The following is a 15087-nucleotide window of genomic DNA, read 5'->3' on the forward strand; positions in this document are numbered from 1 at the left end:
TCTGACACATGGCTGAGAGACTTGACAGCTATCGTGATGTAAAAGCGGGAACAGGAGAATCCTATACTCTCTAGTACAGTTAGTGTATCTGCATTTTAATTGCTTACTTAAAGTAGGGATGGTAATCTTTTTTTTTTTTTTTTCCTTTTCTTTTTTTGGGGAGGTTTTTGCTATAGGGTGCGTGCACTCACCAGAAGGACAGAGAGAGACAGAAAGCAAGAATTCACCCCCATGGGGGGTGGCCACGCCGCATTCCCTTCTCCTCCTTTCTCCTCTCAGGATCTTGGGCACGCACGCACATGTGCCCGGCGTTGAGTTAAGTCACCGGGTCCGGGACTCAAACCGCAGTCGACTACGTGGGAGTCCAGCGACAGAGCCATTACGCTAACTGCTGGTCCCATGGGATGATACTCTTGATGTTGATATTTTTTCTATTGAAAAATTACATGTAAGGACAGAAAGTGAGCTTGTTAACATGTGTAATTTTTTATATATTTCTCAAATACCCATAGGTATTATGGTCGAAAGATGCTTTTTCTCATGATGTGTCATCCTAACTTTGAAAAAATGCTTGAGAAATATGTCCCATCTAAAGATTTGCCATATATTAAGGAATCTGTTAAAAATTTACGGCAAAAGGTATGTTGGAAAACTTTGTTTTGTAAACAACTTAAAAAGCAAAATTTATTTCCTGTGAAAGTAAAGGTTAGATATAACTAACCAAAAAATCCAAAATGCCTCAAAATTCAAAACTTTTTGAGCACTGACTTGCCACGAATGGAAAATTCCAGAATTGACTTTATGTGATGGGTTGCAGTCAGAACTCTGCAGTACAAAAATATTCTGTAAAATTACATTTAGTATATGCATATCAAATATATGATGGAATGTGTTAATCTTGTGTTTAAACTTGGGTTCCATACCTAAGATTTATTATTACGTATTTGTAGTATTCCAGAATCTAAAATATTTCTACTCCCAAGCATTTCAGACAGGAAATATTCTACCTGTACTTGTTTAATTACTTATTTGTTAGTAATGTGAATAACAAAAATAGCATTTAGCAAGTACAGTACTAAACAGCCATACATATTATCAAGCCTTGAAATGAATGTTTCTTAAACAGAAACTTGGTATTTGATAGAATGTAGTTTTGCTTATTGGAATTATAGGATTTAGATTTGAATCTCAACTCTGACAATAAGTTACTATATAATTTTAATAAATATATATATACACACACACACACACACACACACATTATACATATTGGGTTGTCAGAAAAATTATGACATAGTTTTCTGTTTTTCTATGCAAAAACGTGTCATGATTTTTCTGATGACCCAATATATGTGTATATATTATTTATTCTTATACTCCCAATGCTTATGGAATGTGTTCACATTTTCTGTATAGATTTTAAGCTCTAAAATATATTAAAAAAATTTAAACAATGTTTTTTAATAGGCCAATATATAATTTCCTATTAACTATAAAAGAATAGGTACACCTATACCTATTCCTATACCTATAAAGTGTGTGACTATTAAGAAATTATAAGATGCTACTAATTATAAGATAGTTTATGTATCTGAAACCCTTTATAGCATCAGTAAAGCACATTATTAAAATGCTTTTAGTTTACTTAAAAAATCACTAATAGCAGCTTTGGAAAATACATTGTGTAAGTTATTTCACTAGTAGTTTTAAGACTTTCATTATATCCATTTGTTTTTATTTACATATAGGGTTTGGGAGAGGTACCACTGGATACTCCTTCAGCAAAAGGAAGACGATCTCATACTAGCACTGTTGGAAGTACAAGATCATCATCTCTCTCCAGAGATACTTTGAATTCAGCTGAAAGGTAAGATTAATCGGTAATTACACTATTAGAGAAATTACTCCCTAGCGATAGTAGTCTGTTTGGTTGTTTTCATGAACTATCCCAGGAGTATTTGTCAAAATTTATGGGGTTTTAAAAGTTTGGTAAGGGGGCCAGGTGGTAGCATGGTAATGATGGGAGCTGAATCATACATGGTTCACTGCGTGGTTTGAGTCCTGGACCTAGCAGCTTAAGGGACATGCCAAGCACATGTATTTGCATGCCAGATAATCTCAGAGGGAGAAGGGATTGCAGTGTGGCTGTTCCTCCCTCTCCAGGTGTGGCAAGTCGGAGAGGGCATTCTCACTTTTTTCTTGTTATCTCTATTTCTCTCTTCCTCTCTCTCCTTGGAGAGCACATATGCCCGATAGCAAATTAAAAAAAAAAAAAAAAAAAAAGTTTGGTAAGGACCTAGAAAGTGTCGGGCCAGCCGGTGGTGTGGTAGTTAAAGCAGCTGGATATTATATGGTCAACTGCTCAGTTCTAGTCCTGGACCCAGTGGCTGGAAAGACAAATCTGGTGTGTGTTCATGCCTAAAATCCTGAGAGGAGAATGGAGAAGAAGGAATTTTAGCATGGCCATTTTCCCTGGGGAATGCTTTCTCTTTCTTTCTCTCTCCTTGGTGAGCACACACACTCTATAGCAAAAAAAAAAAAAAAGCATAGGGTAATTAGACTTAATAAGGGAATTGTGTATTTATAGCAAATTGCTTTCTTATTATCTGTATTTGTATATTTACAGAATATTTTATGAACTATTTTAATATAATATTTTCTTTTTTTTTTTTTTAATTTGCCAGAGAGAATATGTGCTCATTGGAGAGAAAGAGAGAAAGTGGGAAAGTGGGAAAGTGGGGACCAGCAGTTGGCGTAATGGCTATGTCGCTGGACTCCCACGTAGTTGACCGCAGTTTGAGTCCCGGACCCAGTGGCTTAAAATTCATGCCAGGCACATGTGCATCCAAGATCCCGAGAGGAGAATGGAGGAAAAGGGATTGCGGCAAGGCCATCCGCCCTAGGGGGGTGATTTCTCGTTTTCTGTCTCTTTCTGTCTTTTCGGCAAGTGCACGTACCCAATAGCAAAAACCTACCCCCCAAAAAAAGAGAGATTCCAAGGGGAATGTACCCCTCATGGGTAATGGTCAGGCTACAAGCCCTTCTCCATTTCGTCCTCCTTTTCAGATTTTGGGCATGCATGCAAATGTGTCCAATGTGTCCAAACTATCTTTTTTTCTCACCGTACATTTGCCCATTAATTTTAGCAGCTATAGATAAAAAATGTCTACAGCAATTATTATGTGGGCATTTCATAAAAAAGAAATGATAAGACGTGGTCTTTTTTTTAACTTTTTAAAAGAACTATTTTATTTAACTTTACTTATTTATTTTAATTTGACTAGAGAGGGATAGAGTGAGAGATAGAAAGAATGATAGAGTGAAAGAGAGAAAGCAAGCTGCCAGGTCCAGGACTCGAACCAGGGTCAGCCATGTGGGAGTCCAGCACCCTTAACCACCACGCCACCTGCTGGGCCCAGTCTTCTTTTTTTTTTTTTTAATTGGCACAGGATGCATGTGCTCATCAGATACAGAGGGAGAGGGAGAAAGCACTCCTATTGGGGTGTGGTCATGATACAGAAAGCACTCCTACTAGGGTGTGGTCATGATGCAATCATTTTCCCTTTATTTATCCATTCTGTCAGGATTTGGGGCATGTATGCACATGCATCCAGTGTTTTTCAAGTCATCGTGGCCAGTATTTAAACTTGTTCAGTCATGTAGGATCCACTCCATAAACCATTACTCTACAGGGCCATTCTGATATGTTGTCTATTGTGACTGACTTCTTACACTTAGTGTTATGTTTTCAAGACTCATGTATATTGTGGCACGTACCAATATGTCATTCCTTTATGGCTGGGTAATATTCCATTGTATGGATATACCATTATTATTTATCCATTCATCAGTCGAACATTTAGGGTTTGTTATGGATATATGCTTTCAATTTTGGGGAAGTTGGAGTAGAAATGCTGGGTCCTAACTGTGTTTATCCTTTTGAAGAACTGCAACTTTTTTCAAAGTGACACTATTTTATGTCACTCCAGCCATGTAAGGAGGTTTCAATTTCTCCACATCTTCACCAACACCTATTACTATCATCACAGTATAAACTGGTATCTTATTTGACAAAGACTATTTTTAATCAGACATTAATCAGACTTCTCTGAGTCCTCTTTTTTTTTTTTGGAGAGATTTTCACTATAGGGCGCGTGCGCTCGCCAGACAGACAGAGAGAGACATTAGAGACAGAAAGCAAGAAATCACCCCCCAGGGGGGATGGTCACGCCGCAATCCCTTCTCCTCCATTCTCCTCTCGGGATCTTGGGCACGCACGCACACGCGCCCGGCGTGAGTTTTAAGTCACCGGGTCCAGGACGCGAACCGCGGTCGACTACGTGGGAATCCAGCGACATAGCCATTACGCTAACTGCTGGTTCCCTCTTAGTCCTCTTTTTAGGTAGGCCTTATCCTTCCTTGATTGTTGTCCTTGGCCTGCCTAAGCCAGTTTTGACAAAGTATCCGTATCCTGTTAAATTATCCTGCTCCTTCTTTACTTTTGGCTCCCCTATAACTGATGAGGTTCCTCATCCTCCACCTTTGATACAAATATATCTCCCAATAGATTTTTGCTATAGGATGCAAACACTCACCAGAGAGAGGCCATGCACAATCCCTTCTCCTCCAGTTTCCTCTCAGGACTGTGGGTACACATGCACAAATGCCTGGTGTGAATTTCAAGCTGCTTGGTCTAGGATATAAACTGCAGCTGATCATGTAGTGATACAACCATTATGCTATCTGCTGGTCCCTCTTTGACTTACTTTTTTTAAAAGAGATTTTTGCTATAGGGTGCCAGCTGCACTTGCTGGGGAGACAGAGAGAGACAGAAAGGGAGAAATCACCCCCCCCCCCAGCAGGGATAGCCACACCACAATCCCTTCTCCTCCATTCTCCTCTTGGGATCTTGGGCATGGACACACACGCGCCCAGTGTGAGTTTAAGCCACCAGGTCTGGGACGCAAACTGCGGTCGACTACGTGGGAGTCCAGCAACATAACTATTACGCCATCTGCTTGTCCCTCTTTGGCTTACTTTTAGCAAGAGTCTTACTAGACCAGTTTAGCAAGAAACCCCCTTCCTTTGATATTTCCTCTTAGTAACTTTCTTTTCACTGAACTGATCTTCTCACTCTTCTAATTAGCTACAAATCCCTTGCTGTCTTTTCTGTGTCCTAAATTGAGTATAGTTGTTCTCCCCTATTGCAATAGTCATGACTCCTATAATAGCAGTCATCTTTCTTACCATTTTAATAAGAATCAGAATAAATTTTTCACTAACATAGTTTATGTTTGATTTTCCTTCCCTGGTGTGTCTTTTTTTTTTTTTTTTTAATTGCTAGAAGGTATGCACACTTACTAGAGAGGGGGAGAGAGAGAGAAAAAGATGAAGAGGGATAAAGCATGCCCCTCATAGGACATGATCATACTGCAATCCCTTCTCTTTTCTTTCTCTGCCCTGTTGGAATTATAGGCATATGTACACACATTCCCAGAGTATTTTTCAAGTAACCAGGGCTGGGATTTTAACCACAATCAGCTATATGGTATCTGTTTCCCTTAACCATTAGGCTTTGGGGCCAGCCTGATTTGTTTTGTTTTGTTTTGTCCTGTTCTTTTCTATCTTCTTTTGGATTTTTTGAGGGGTGTGTGTGTGTGTGTGTGTGTGTGTGTTTGTGTCTGTGTGTGCATGCACGTGTATTTGTTTTGGTATTTCATTCATTTCTTTTGTTAGCTCTACCTCCTTAATAAAATTATAATACACATACTTTATAATACTCATTTTGCCATCTCTACCTATCTTCAAGTAATATTAGGCCACTTTAAGTATTATTTAACAATCACAATAGTATGCTTTCATTCCTCCCCTTTCATTTTGTGCCTTTTTAAAATCATGCATTTTACTTTTACATATATTATAATCCTCTAATAATTATCATATATTTTTTCTCTTCTTTTTTGGTAATTTTGCTAGAGGAGGCATGCATTTACAACAGAGAGAGAAAGGAGGGGATATCCTCTCCCCCATGAGGGACAATCAGGTCAAAATCTCTTCTCCGCCACTTCTCCTTTCAGGAGTTTGGAAACTCACATGTGCATATGTGCCTAGTGCGTGTTTTCAAGCCACTACGTTCAGAACTTGAACTTGAACTTGCAGTCAGCCACGTGAGATCCAGCTACCTTAAGTATCATATCATAGGCTAGCCATATATTTGCTTTATTATTATTATTATTATTTTTAATTTTATTTATTTATTTTTTTGGAGAGGTTTTTTTTTCGCAATAGGGCGCGTTTGCTCGCCAGACAGACAGAGAGAGACATAGAACAGAAAGCGAGAAATCACCCCCCAGGGGGGATGGTCACGCCGCAATCCCTTCTCCTCCATTCTCCTCTCGGGATCTTGGGCACGCATGCACACGTGCCTGGTGTGTTTTAAGCCACCGGGTCCAGGACGCGAACCACGGTCAACTACGTGGGAGTCCAGCGACATAGCCATTACGCTAACTGCTGGTTCCCCATATATTTGCTTTTAACAGTGAGTGTACTGAATAAAAATTGGGTTGTCAGAAAAGTCATGATTAATGTTTGCATAAAAAAAAGAAAAAATATACATCATAACTTTTCTGATAACCCAATAGTGCTGCCTTGAACTATGTTCATTCTTGCTTCCTTCCTTTTTCTAAATGTTATTAATATTCATGTACCTAGTGAATCTCTCTCTTTGGCTGTTACTTTGTCTTTTCTCCTTAATGTATGTTAAGTGTTATTTTATTACCAAATTCATCTTTTTGAATCTCAAAAGTCACTAGTTCAAGACCAGTTTCTTGAAGTTTTTTTCCTCTTTCACTCTTAATTTATTCATCTTTTATGTATCATGTTGCCCTCAATTTGACTGTAAATTTAAACCCTTATTTATCTCATTAGATAGATTTAATCATGTCACAGATTAACCTCAGATTAATTTACTTAAATTAAAACTAATGATAGAATACAAGCATCTTTAAAAAGTTCATAGAAAATATATATTATGAAAAAACTATACATAGTTTTATTTTGCACCAGGACCAGCAGGTGACGTGGTGGTTAAAAGTGCTGAATTTCCCATGGCTGACCACAGTTTGAGTCCTGGACCTGGCGACTTGCTTTTCATTTTTTCTTTTTCTTTCTCTCTCTGGTAAAATTAAAAAATAATAATAACAAATGGAATTAAATAAATAATTCTTTAAAAAATTTTTTTGCACCAAAATAAACTTTTTTTTTAAGATTTTTTTTTGCTATAGGGTGCGTGTGTGTTCACCAGAAAGAGAGAGAGAGAGAAAGCGAGAAATCACCCTGGGTGGATAGCCACACTGCAATCCTGTCTCCTCCATTCTCCTCTTGGAATCTTGGGCACGTATGCACACATGCCTAGTGTGAGTTTAAGCCACTTGGTCTGGCACTCGAACCGTGGTTGACTATAAGGGAGTCCAGTGACATGGCCATTACACTCTCTGCTGGTTCCATGAATTTTTTGAAGTCCCTTCATTCATCTAGGATATGCATTTTATTTATTTGTTTATTTTAAAATAATTACGTATTTGTTTAATTCCATTTGTTACTATTGTTCAGTTTGACCAGAGAGAGACAGAAAGAAAGGGAAAAGGAAAGTGAGAAAGCAAGCCACCAGATCTGGAACTTGAACCGCGGTCAGCCACGTGGGAATCCAGCACCCTTAACCACCATGCCACCTATTGGCCCTCTAGGATATGCGTTTTAAGTCACTACGTTCTTTGCACTTTCAGGATGACTCTGAGTCATTAATTATTCACTGCCCTTAAGAAAACTTTAGTGCTGATTTTTGTAATGCTAGTCATACACATGGTAATAACTGGTAATTATTACCATTTTTTATAAAACCTGACATTTGTCTTATTCTATGGTTTCAAGGGGATCATGATCTGCTACATTGAGTTACCCCTTTATAGCCATGAAAAACATGCTATTGTTAGTAAGTCATTACCATAGTTAAGTCTTACTAGTCTCAAGTTTCTGATTTTCCCATGCATGTTCACAAGGATGCTTTGCAAAAGAGAATTAACTTAGCAGGCTTGAGACTGCTATCCTTAAAAAGGTCTACTTAAAGAGACTGATTTTTCAGTCAGCATCTGGGACCTTGGATTTTAGAAGGATTCTTCTGACTATTCCCTACTAAAAACAGCTTATCTAATCTTTTGTGGTACATGGGATTGGGAAAGAGGTTTAAGTTAAATTTATCTAGATCTCAAGAGGCAAGTAATCTGCTCAGAAAAGAATAGTCTTGGGACTTTATTTTTCAAAAGACTGGCAAATTTAGCCCTTGCCTGGCAGTTGAAACTAGGATTATAAAAAGATTTACACCATTCCCTAACTGGTAAGATAGATTACTGTGCTTAAATTGTTTAGGCAAACTGCTGGAGAGTAAGTTATCCCGAAGACCTACTTCCTTTCTGGGAATCTGGAATTTTGGCAAAGAATGCCTACAGGACCAGCTCTCAATAAAAACGCTGGTGGGAACCAGCAGTTAGCGTAATGGCTATGTCGCTGGACTCCCACGTAGTCGACCGCGGTTCGTGTCCCGGACCCGGTGGCTTAAAACTCACGCCGGGCGCGTGTGCGTGCGTGCCCAAGATCCCGAGAGGAGAATGGAGGAGAAGGGATTGCGGCGTGAACATCCTCCCTGGGGGGTGATTTCTCGCTTTCTGTCTCTATGTCTCTCTCTGTCTGTCTGGCGAGCGCACGCGCCCTACAGTGAAAATCTCTCCAAATAAAATAAAATAAAATAAAAACGCTGGTGATAGATGTTTATCCTTGGTATATGATATTTTACATATGTTGTCACAACTCATTACTGTAGGATATCATATTCTGTGTGATATCACTGAAGAGGGGCCCTTTGAAGCTTGTATCTGGTTTCCTTCAGACTTGTCTCATGTACCTTTTCCTTCTTCTGAGTTTTCTTAGTATCCTTCTGCTATATTAAGTCTTAGTCATGAATAAAAACTATATCCTGTCTCCTCTGAGGTCTCCAAGCAAATCACTAAGCCTAGGGGAAATCTGGGGACCCCTAACACAGATGTTATGGCTGTGAGTTAAATAAATTTATGACTTTTTGAAAATGAGTATATAATGAGAATTTTTAAAAAGCTGTGGGTTTTGTATAAAAATAAAGTTAAATTAATGTTTTTCCTTTCAGAGACGTGACTGAAGCGCGTGAAGTCACGAGAAAATCAGTTCCTCGTAATTCTTTAGAAAGTGCGGAGTACATTAAAGTCATAACAGGTTTATTAAATGCAAAAGACTTTCGTGATCGTATTAATGGGATAAAGCAGCTCTTATCAGATACTGAAAATAATCAAGAGCTTGTCATTGGAAACATTGTGAAGGTAAGGACCGTGAAAATTAATTTTCATTTGGAATATGTGGCCAATAAAATTCATTATTATAAAAGGTTGCCCTAAATCTTAATATTTTAAAGTTTTAAAATAAGCTTAGTGAAAAAAAAATAGATGGCTTACATTTTGCTATGTTAAAGGTATACTATTAATAGAATATCTCCAAGTAACTGGGGAAATATAAGTAAAAAAATAGCCATCAATTTGTCTGAATCCTCCCTCAGGATGGTAAGCTACTTGAAAACTCTGTATTCTCAGAGGTCTCAGAGTCTAGCATTTGGTAAATACACATCAAGTGAGTAATTATTTATTTAAAAAAACAAGGACAATTGGACTGCAGTTTGAGTCCTGGACCCTAGTGGCTTGACAAGTACGTCGGGCACATATGTGTGTATGCCCAAAATCCTTAGAGGAGAACAGAGGAGACCGGAGTGCAGCACTGGATGCATATGCATACATGCCCAAAATCCTGAGAGGAGAGGAGAGGGGATTGCAGCATGGCCTCCCACAGAGGGTAATTTCTCACTTTCTCCCTCTCTGTCTCTCTTTAGCAAGCCCATGTACCCTATGGCAAAAACCTAAAAATAAATAAATGAATTAAATTAAATTAAATTAAATATTAGGTTGTCAGGAAGGCTATGATATATTTTTCAATGTTTTTCTATGCAAAACATGTCATGACTTTTGTTACAGTCCAATAATAGTAAGAAAAAAAAGAAATTTGTATATACTGATTTATAAACCTATTTTTAGGAAAACAACTAGCAAAAGAAAGTATTGATAAATGTGTTTGATACCAGAGCATAAAGTATGCTTTATCAGAATTTATTTCAGATAGTTCTATTGATAATTTATTAATTTCCATTTAAAATTTGTATCATGTGCATTAAACTTGGCAAATATACCATAGCAACTATAATTCTAGTGGTGGTGTCTCTTAGTTTTCAGAAAAACAGTACCACATTATTTTCTCATGAGAGCCAGAAAGTTACATTTTCTATTATCTGTTGAATAAAAATATATCTGGTTGAAAGACCATTCTTAGCATGACAATGAATAAATAAATATCAGGAATTGTTAGTTAATAGCTCAGCCTCATGGATTTCCTTTTCATTCACTTGATATGATTTAAGAGTTGTTTAGCATTCACTTCATTTTATCTGGTGTTTATGAAAGTTTGAGATTCTGATAAGCAAGAAGTAATTTTTAATCAGGTTTTAAATAGTAATAATAAAAATTTTACTCTGAAATTGTGTAGAAATTTCTCATGCCAAACCTAAACTGAAATTAAAATTTACATATCTACTTCTATGAGTTGAAGTAAAAATATATACTTTTCTTAAATTCTTAGAATTAGTTAAACTAACCTTTACTTTTCTGAAAATAGTATATTTGTCTTTACTTACATTAGTTGATTATTTGCCTACTAAGCCATACTTCCCAACCTTACTTTATTAGGTTGTCTTTTTTTTAAAAGAATTATTTTGTTAATGAATCAATCAATTAATTAATTAATTAATTTTTTAGTTTGACCAGAGGGGGACAGAACAGAGAGAGAAACAAAGTGAGCTGCCAGGTCTGGGACTCGAACTGCAGTTGGCCATGTGGGAGTCCAGCACCCTTAACCATCACGCCACCTGCAGGCCCCACAGATGTTTTCTGGAGATGATGTTAGAAGTCTTCTCTTTTTGTTATAAGAAGATTCAATATTTATATTTATCATCTGAATTTTTATAAAGTTCCCATTATCCAAGTTCAGAGTAAATAGGATGTTTGTGTGTGTGTATGTGCTTAAACAGAATAACATAGCAGAAATACTATTAAATGCCAAGAGAATTTAAATATAATCACTGTAAGTACTATTTTACTTTAAATAATTTACCAATTTCCTTCCAGATCTTTGATGCTTTTAAATCTCGACTTCATGATTCCAATAGTAAAGTAAATCTGGTGGCTCTAGAAACAATGCATAAAATGATTCCTTTACTTAGAGACAACTTATCTCCTATAATCAATATGCTAATTCCAGCAATAGTGGATAACAATCTGAATTCCAAGAATCCAGGCATCTATGCTGCTGCTACAAATGTTGTTCAAGCACTGAGTCAGCATGTAGGTAAGCAATTTTTCTTTGACATTCAATTATTTTTATTTTACTTTTATATTTTCTTTTTGGAGAGGTTTTTGATATAGGGTACATGCGCTTGCCAGAAAGACAGAGATAGACAGAAATTGAGAAATCACCCCCCCGAGAGGGGATGGTCATGCCGCAATCCCTTCTCCTTCATTCTCCTCTCAGGATCTTGGGCACGCATACACATGTGCCCGGCGCGAGTTTAAGCCACTGGGTCCGGGACTCAAACCACTGTCGACAACATGGGAGTCTAGTGACATAGCCATTATGCCAACTGCTGGTTCTATATACTGTATTCTTAAAGTAAGCTAGAGAAAATAAAATATTCTTAAAGTCAAGGAAGATAAAATACATTTATGGCACTGTTTTTTATATATATTGTTTTTCCCCTTTGGAGAGGTTTTTGCTATAGGTCGCATGCGCTCACCAGAAAGACAGAGAGAAAGGGAGACAGAAAGCGAGAAGTCTGCTCCCTGGGGGATGGCTACACCATATTCCCTTCTCCTCCATTCTCCTCTCAGGATCTTGGGCACGCATGCACACGTGCCTGGTGTGAGTTTAAGCCACCGGGTCTGGGACTCCAACTGCAGTTCACTACATGGGAGTCCAGCGACATAGCCATTACGCCAACTGCTGGTCCTACTTTTTTATTTTCTGACTAAACAGATTATTTTTTAATTACTGAAAAATATTCTAGTAATTTAATTTTTCTCTAATATTGTCATAATTTTTTCATTTTTCTCACTAGCACTTATTTTATTGATTAAATGCTATCATATTAAATTAACTTTTTCTTTCCTCACATTTGACTTTTTGATTCTTTTTCTATTTCAACCCCATACCTAATATAAAATTAACTCAAAATGAATCACACATTAAAATGTAAAACTTAACTATAAAACCTTTAGAAGAAAAGATAAAAATTTCAGAACCTTAGGGTTTGGTGAAGAAATTTTTTTAAAAGAATTATCTTATTTAACATTTATTTATTTAATTTATTTTAATTTGACCAGAGAAGGACACAGTGAGAGAGAGAGAGAAAGGGAAAGTGAGAAAGCAAGCCTCCAGTTCTGGCACTCGAATCACAGTCAGCCATGTGGGAGTCCAGCATCCTTAACCACCACACCAACTGCTGGCCCCTTGGTGAAGAATTTTATACATGACACGCTGTGGAGGTGAGTGAGGATCCTGCTGCTGAACGTTGGGGACAAATAATCAAGGCCTGTTGGGAACAGGACTTCTAAAAGGCAACCATGTCAGGAAGGCTGTGGACCAAGGCCATTTTTGCTGGCTATAAGCAGGGTTTCAGGAACCAAAGGGAGCACACAGCTCTTAAAATTGAAGGTGTTTATGCACAAGATGAAACAGAATTCTATTTAGGGAAGAGATGTGCTTATGTGTACAAAGCAAAAACAAAAAACAAACAAACAAAAAAAACCACAATGACTGCTGGTGGCAAACCAAATAAAACCAGAGTAATCTGGGGAAAGGTTACCCGTGCCCATGGGAATAGTGGCATGGTTCGAGCCAAATTCTGAAGCAACCTTCCTGATAAGGCCATTGGGCACCAAATCTGTGTGATGCTGTACCCCTCAAGGATTTAAAATAATGACAAGTACATGAATAAAAATGGGGAAAAAAAGAATTTTATACATGACACTAAAAACATGATCCATGGAAGTTGGCAAATTGGACGTCTTTAAAAATTTGTGCTTCACAAGAGCCTATTAAGTGATAAAGAGACAAGCTATAGACTGGGGTAAAATATTTGTAAACAACATATCTGACAAAGAACTCAAATCTATAAAATATGAAGAATTCTTCAGTGGCAAAACAGTAAAACATGATGCCGTGTGAGGCTGACCCACTGGTTCCAGGTTCTTGTCTGAAGACCAACCTGAGTATTCTGGGCATGTACATGCCTGTGATCCAGGGATGGATGAGGCTGGAGGTGGATCATGGCATAAATGATGGTGCACACTCATGCATATATGCTAGTTATCTGTCTGTCTTTCGGTCTCTCTCTCTCTGGAGAAATAAACTTAAAAAAAAAAAAAAAAAGTCCAATTAGCAAACTGGCCAAAGACATGGAAACAGTTCACCACTGATATATAGATGGCAAAAAAAAAAAAAAAAAAAATCCAAACCATGAAAAGATGATCAACATTGCTGGCCATTCAGAAAATGCAAATTAAGACCATGAATACTGGGATCAGCAGGTGACATAGTGTTTAAGGTGCTGGACTCCCACATGACTAACTGTAGTTAAAAGTCTTGGACCTGGCTGCTTGAAACTCATGCTGGGTGTGGGCACGCATGTGCCCATAATCCTAGAAGAATGGAAGAAAAGGGATTGTGGCATGGCTATACCTCTGGAGGATGATTTCTTTTTTTCTTTTTTTGGGAAAGGTTTTTGCTATAGGGCGCGTGTGCTCGCCAGACAGACAGAGAGAGACAGAGAGACAGAAAGCGAGAAATCTCCCCCCAGGGGGGATGGCCACGCCGCAATCCCTTCTCCTCCATTCTCCTCTCGAGATCTTCGGCACGCACGCACCTGCACCTGGTGTGAGTTTTAAGCCACCAGGTCCAGGACGTGAACGGCAGTCGACTATGTGGGAGTCCAGCAGCATAGCCATTACGCTAACTGCTGGTCCCCTGGAGGGTATTTCTCACTCTTCTGCTTACTGTCTTTCTCTGGTGAATGCATGTGCCCTATGGCAAAAATCTTCCAAAAAAATAAATAAATAAAAAGAGAGACTGTTTTTATCACACAAGTATAAAAACAACTAAAATAAGAAATACTGACTGGGCTGACCCTCTAGCTTAGTGTTTAACAGAGCCATATACCACATGGCCAACCATGGTTTGAATTCCAATCTCAGTGGCTTGAAAAACATACCAAGCATGTATGCCTGTGTGGCCCAAATCCCAACAGGATAAGAAATGAAGAAGGGGGAACCAGCAGTTAGCGTAAATGGCTATGTCACTGGACTCCCACATAGTCGACCACGGTTCACGTCCCGGACCCAGTGGCTTAAAACTCACGCCGGGCGTGTGTGCATGCATGCCCAAGATCCTGAGAGGAGAATGGGGGAGAAGGGATTGCGGCGTGACCATCCCCCCAGGGGGTGATTTCTCACTTTCTGTCTCTATGTCTCTCTCTGTCTGCCTGGCGAGCACATGTGCCCTATAGCGAAAAACCTAGGGATTGTAGCATGACCATGTCCCATTGGGAGGGTGCTTTCTCCCCCCCTGTCTCTCCCTACCTAGCAAGTGCATGTTCCTTCGGGCAGTTAAAAAAAAATAATAATAAGAGAATACCAAATGCTGACAAAGTTGCAGAAACTGGATCTCTCATACATTGTTAGTGAGAATGCAAATAAAATGGTACTACTACATTCTACAAGATAGGTTTTTCTTAAAGAATTATTTAATTTCATTTATTCATTTATTTTAATTTGACATGAGAGAGAAAGAGAAAGTGAGAAAGAAGCCACCAGATCTGGGACTCGAACCATGGTCAGCCATATGGGAGTGTAC

The 15087-nt window shown here is 38.3% G+C and overlaps 1 protein-coding gene and 1 pseudogene across 5 annotated transcripts in view; both read left to right on the forward strand.

Annotated features, from left to right (window-relative positions):
• The window catches only part of TOGARAM1 (TOG array regulator of axonemal microtubules 1), an 87067-nt gene that overhangs the window by 67473 nt on the left and 4507 nt on the right, over positions 1 to 15087 (forward strand). For 4 of the 5 annotated variants that reach the window (XM_027776646.1, XM_027776648.1, XM_027776647.1 and 1 more), the window contains 4 exons: positions 513 to 639; positions 1749 to 1867; positions 9215 to 9404; positions 11310 to 11529. In XM_027776646.1, the coding sequence (XP_027632447.1) occupies positions 513 to 639; positions 1749 to 1867; positions 9215 to 9404; positions 11310 to 11529 (656 nt within the window). The remainder of the gene's footprint in view (positions 1 to 512; positions 640 to 1748; positions 1868 to 9214; positions 9405 to 11309; positions 11530 to 15087) is intronic. The other variant, XM_027776649.1, reaches the window with a different exon arrangement.
• Positions 12669 to 13669, forward strand: LOC102494565 (60S ribosomal protein L35a pseudogene; annotated as a pseudogene).

The sequence above is a fragment of the Tupaia chinensis genome, unplaced genomic scaffold (genome assembly GCF_000334495.1).
Source record: "Tupaia chinensis unplaced genomic scaffold, TupChi_1.0 Scaffold000691_1, whole genome shotgun sequence".
Classification (NCBI taxonomy): domain Eukaryota; kingdom Metazoa; phylum Chordata; class Mammalia; order Scandentia; family Tupaiidae; genus Tupaia; species Tupaia belangeri.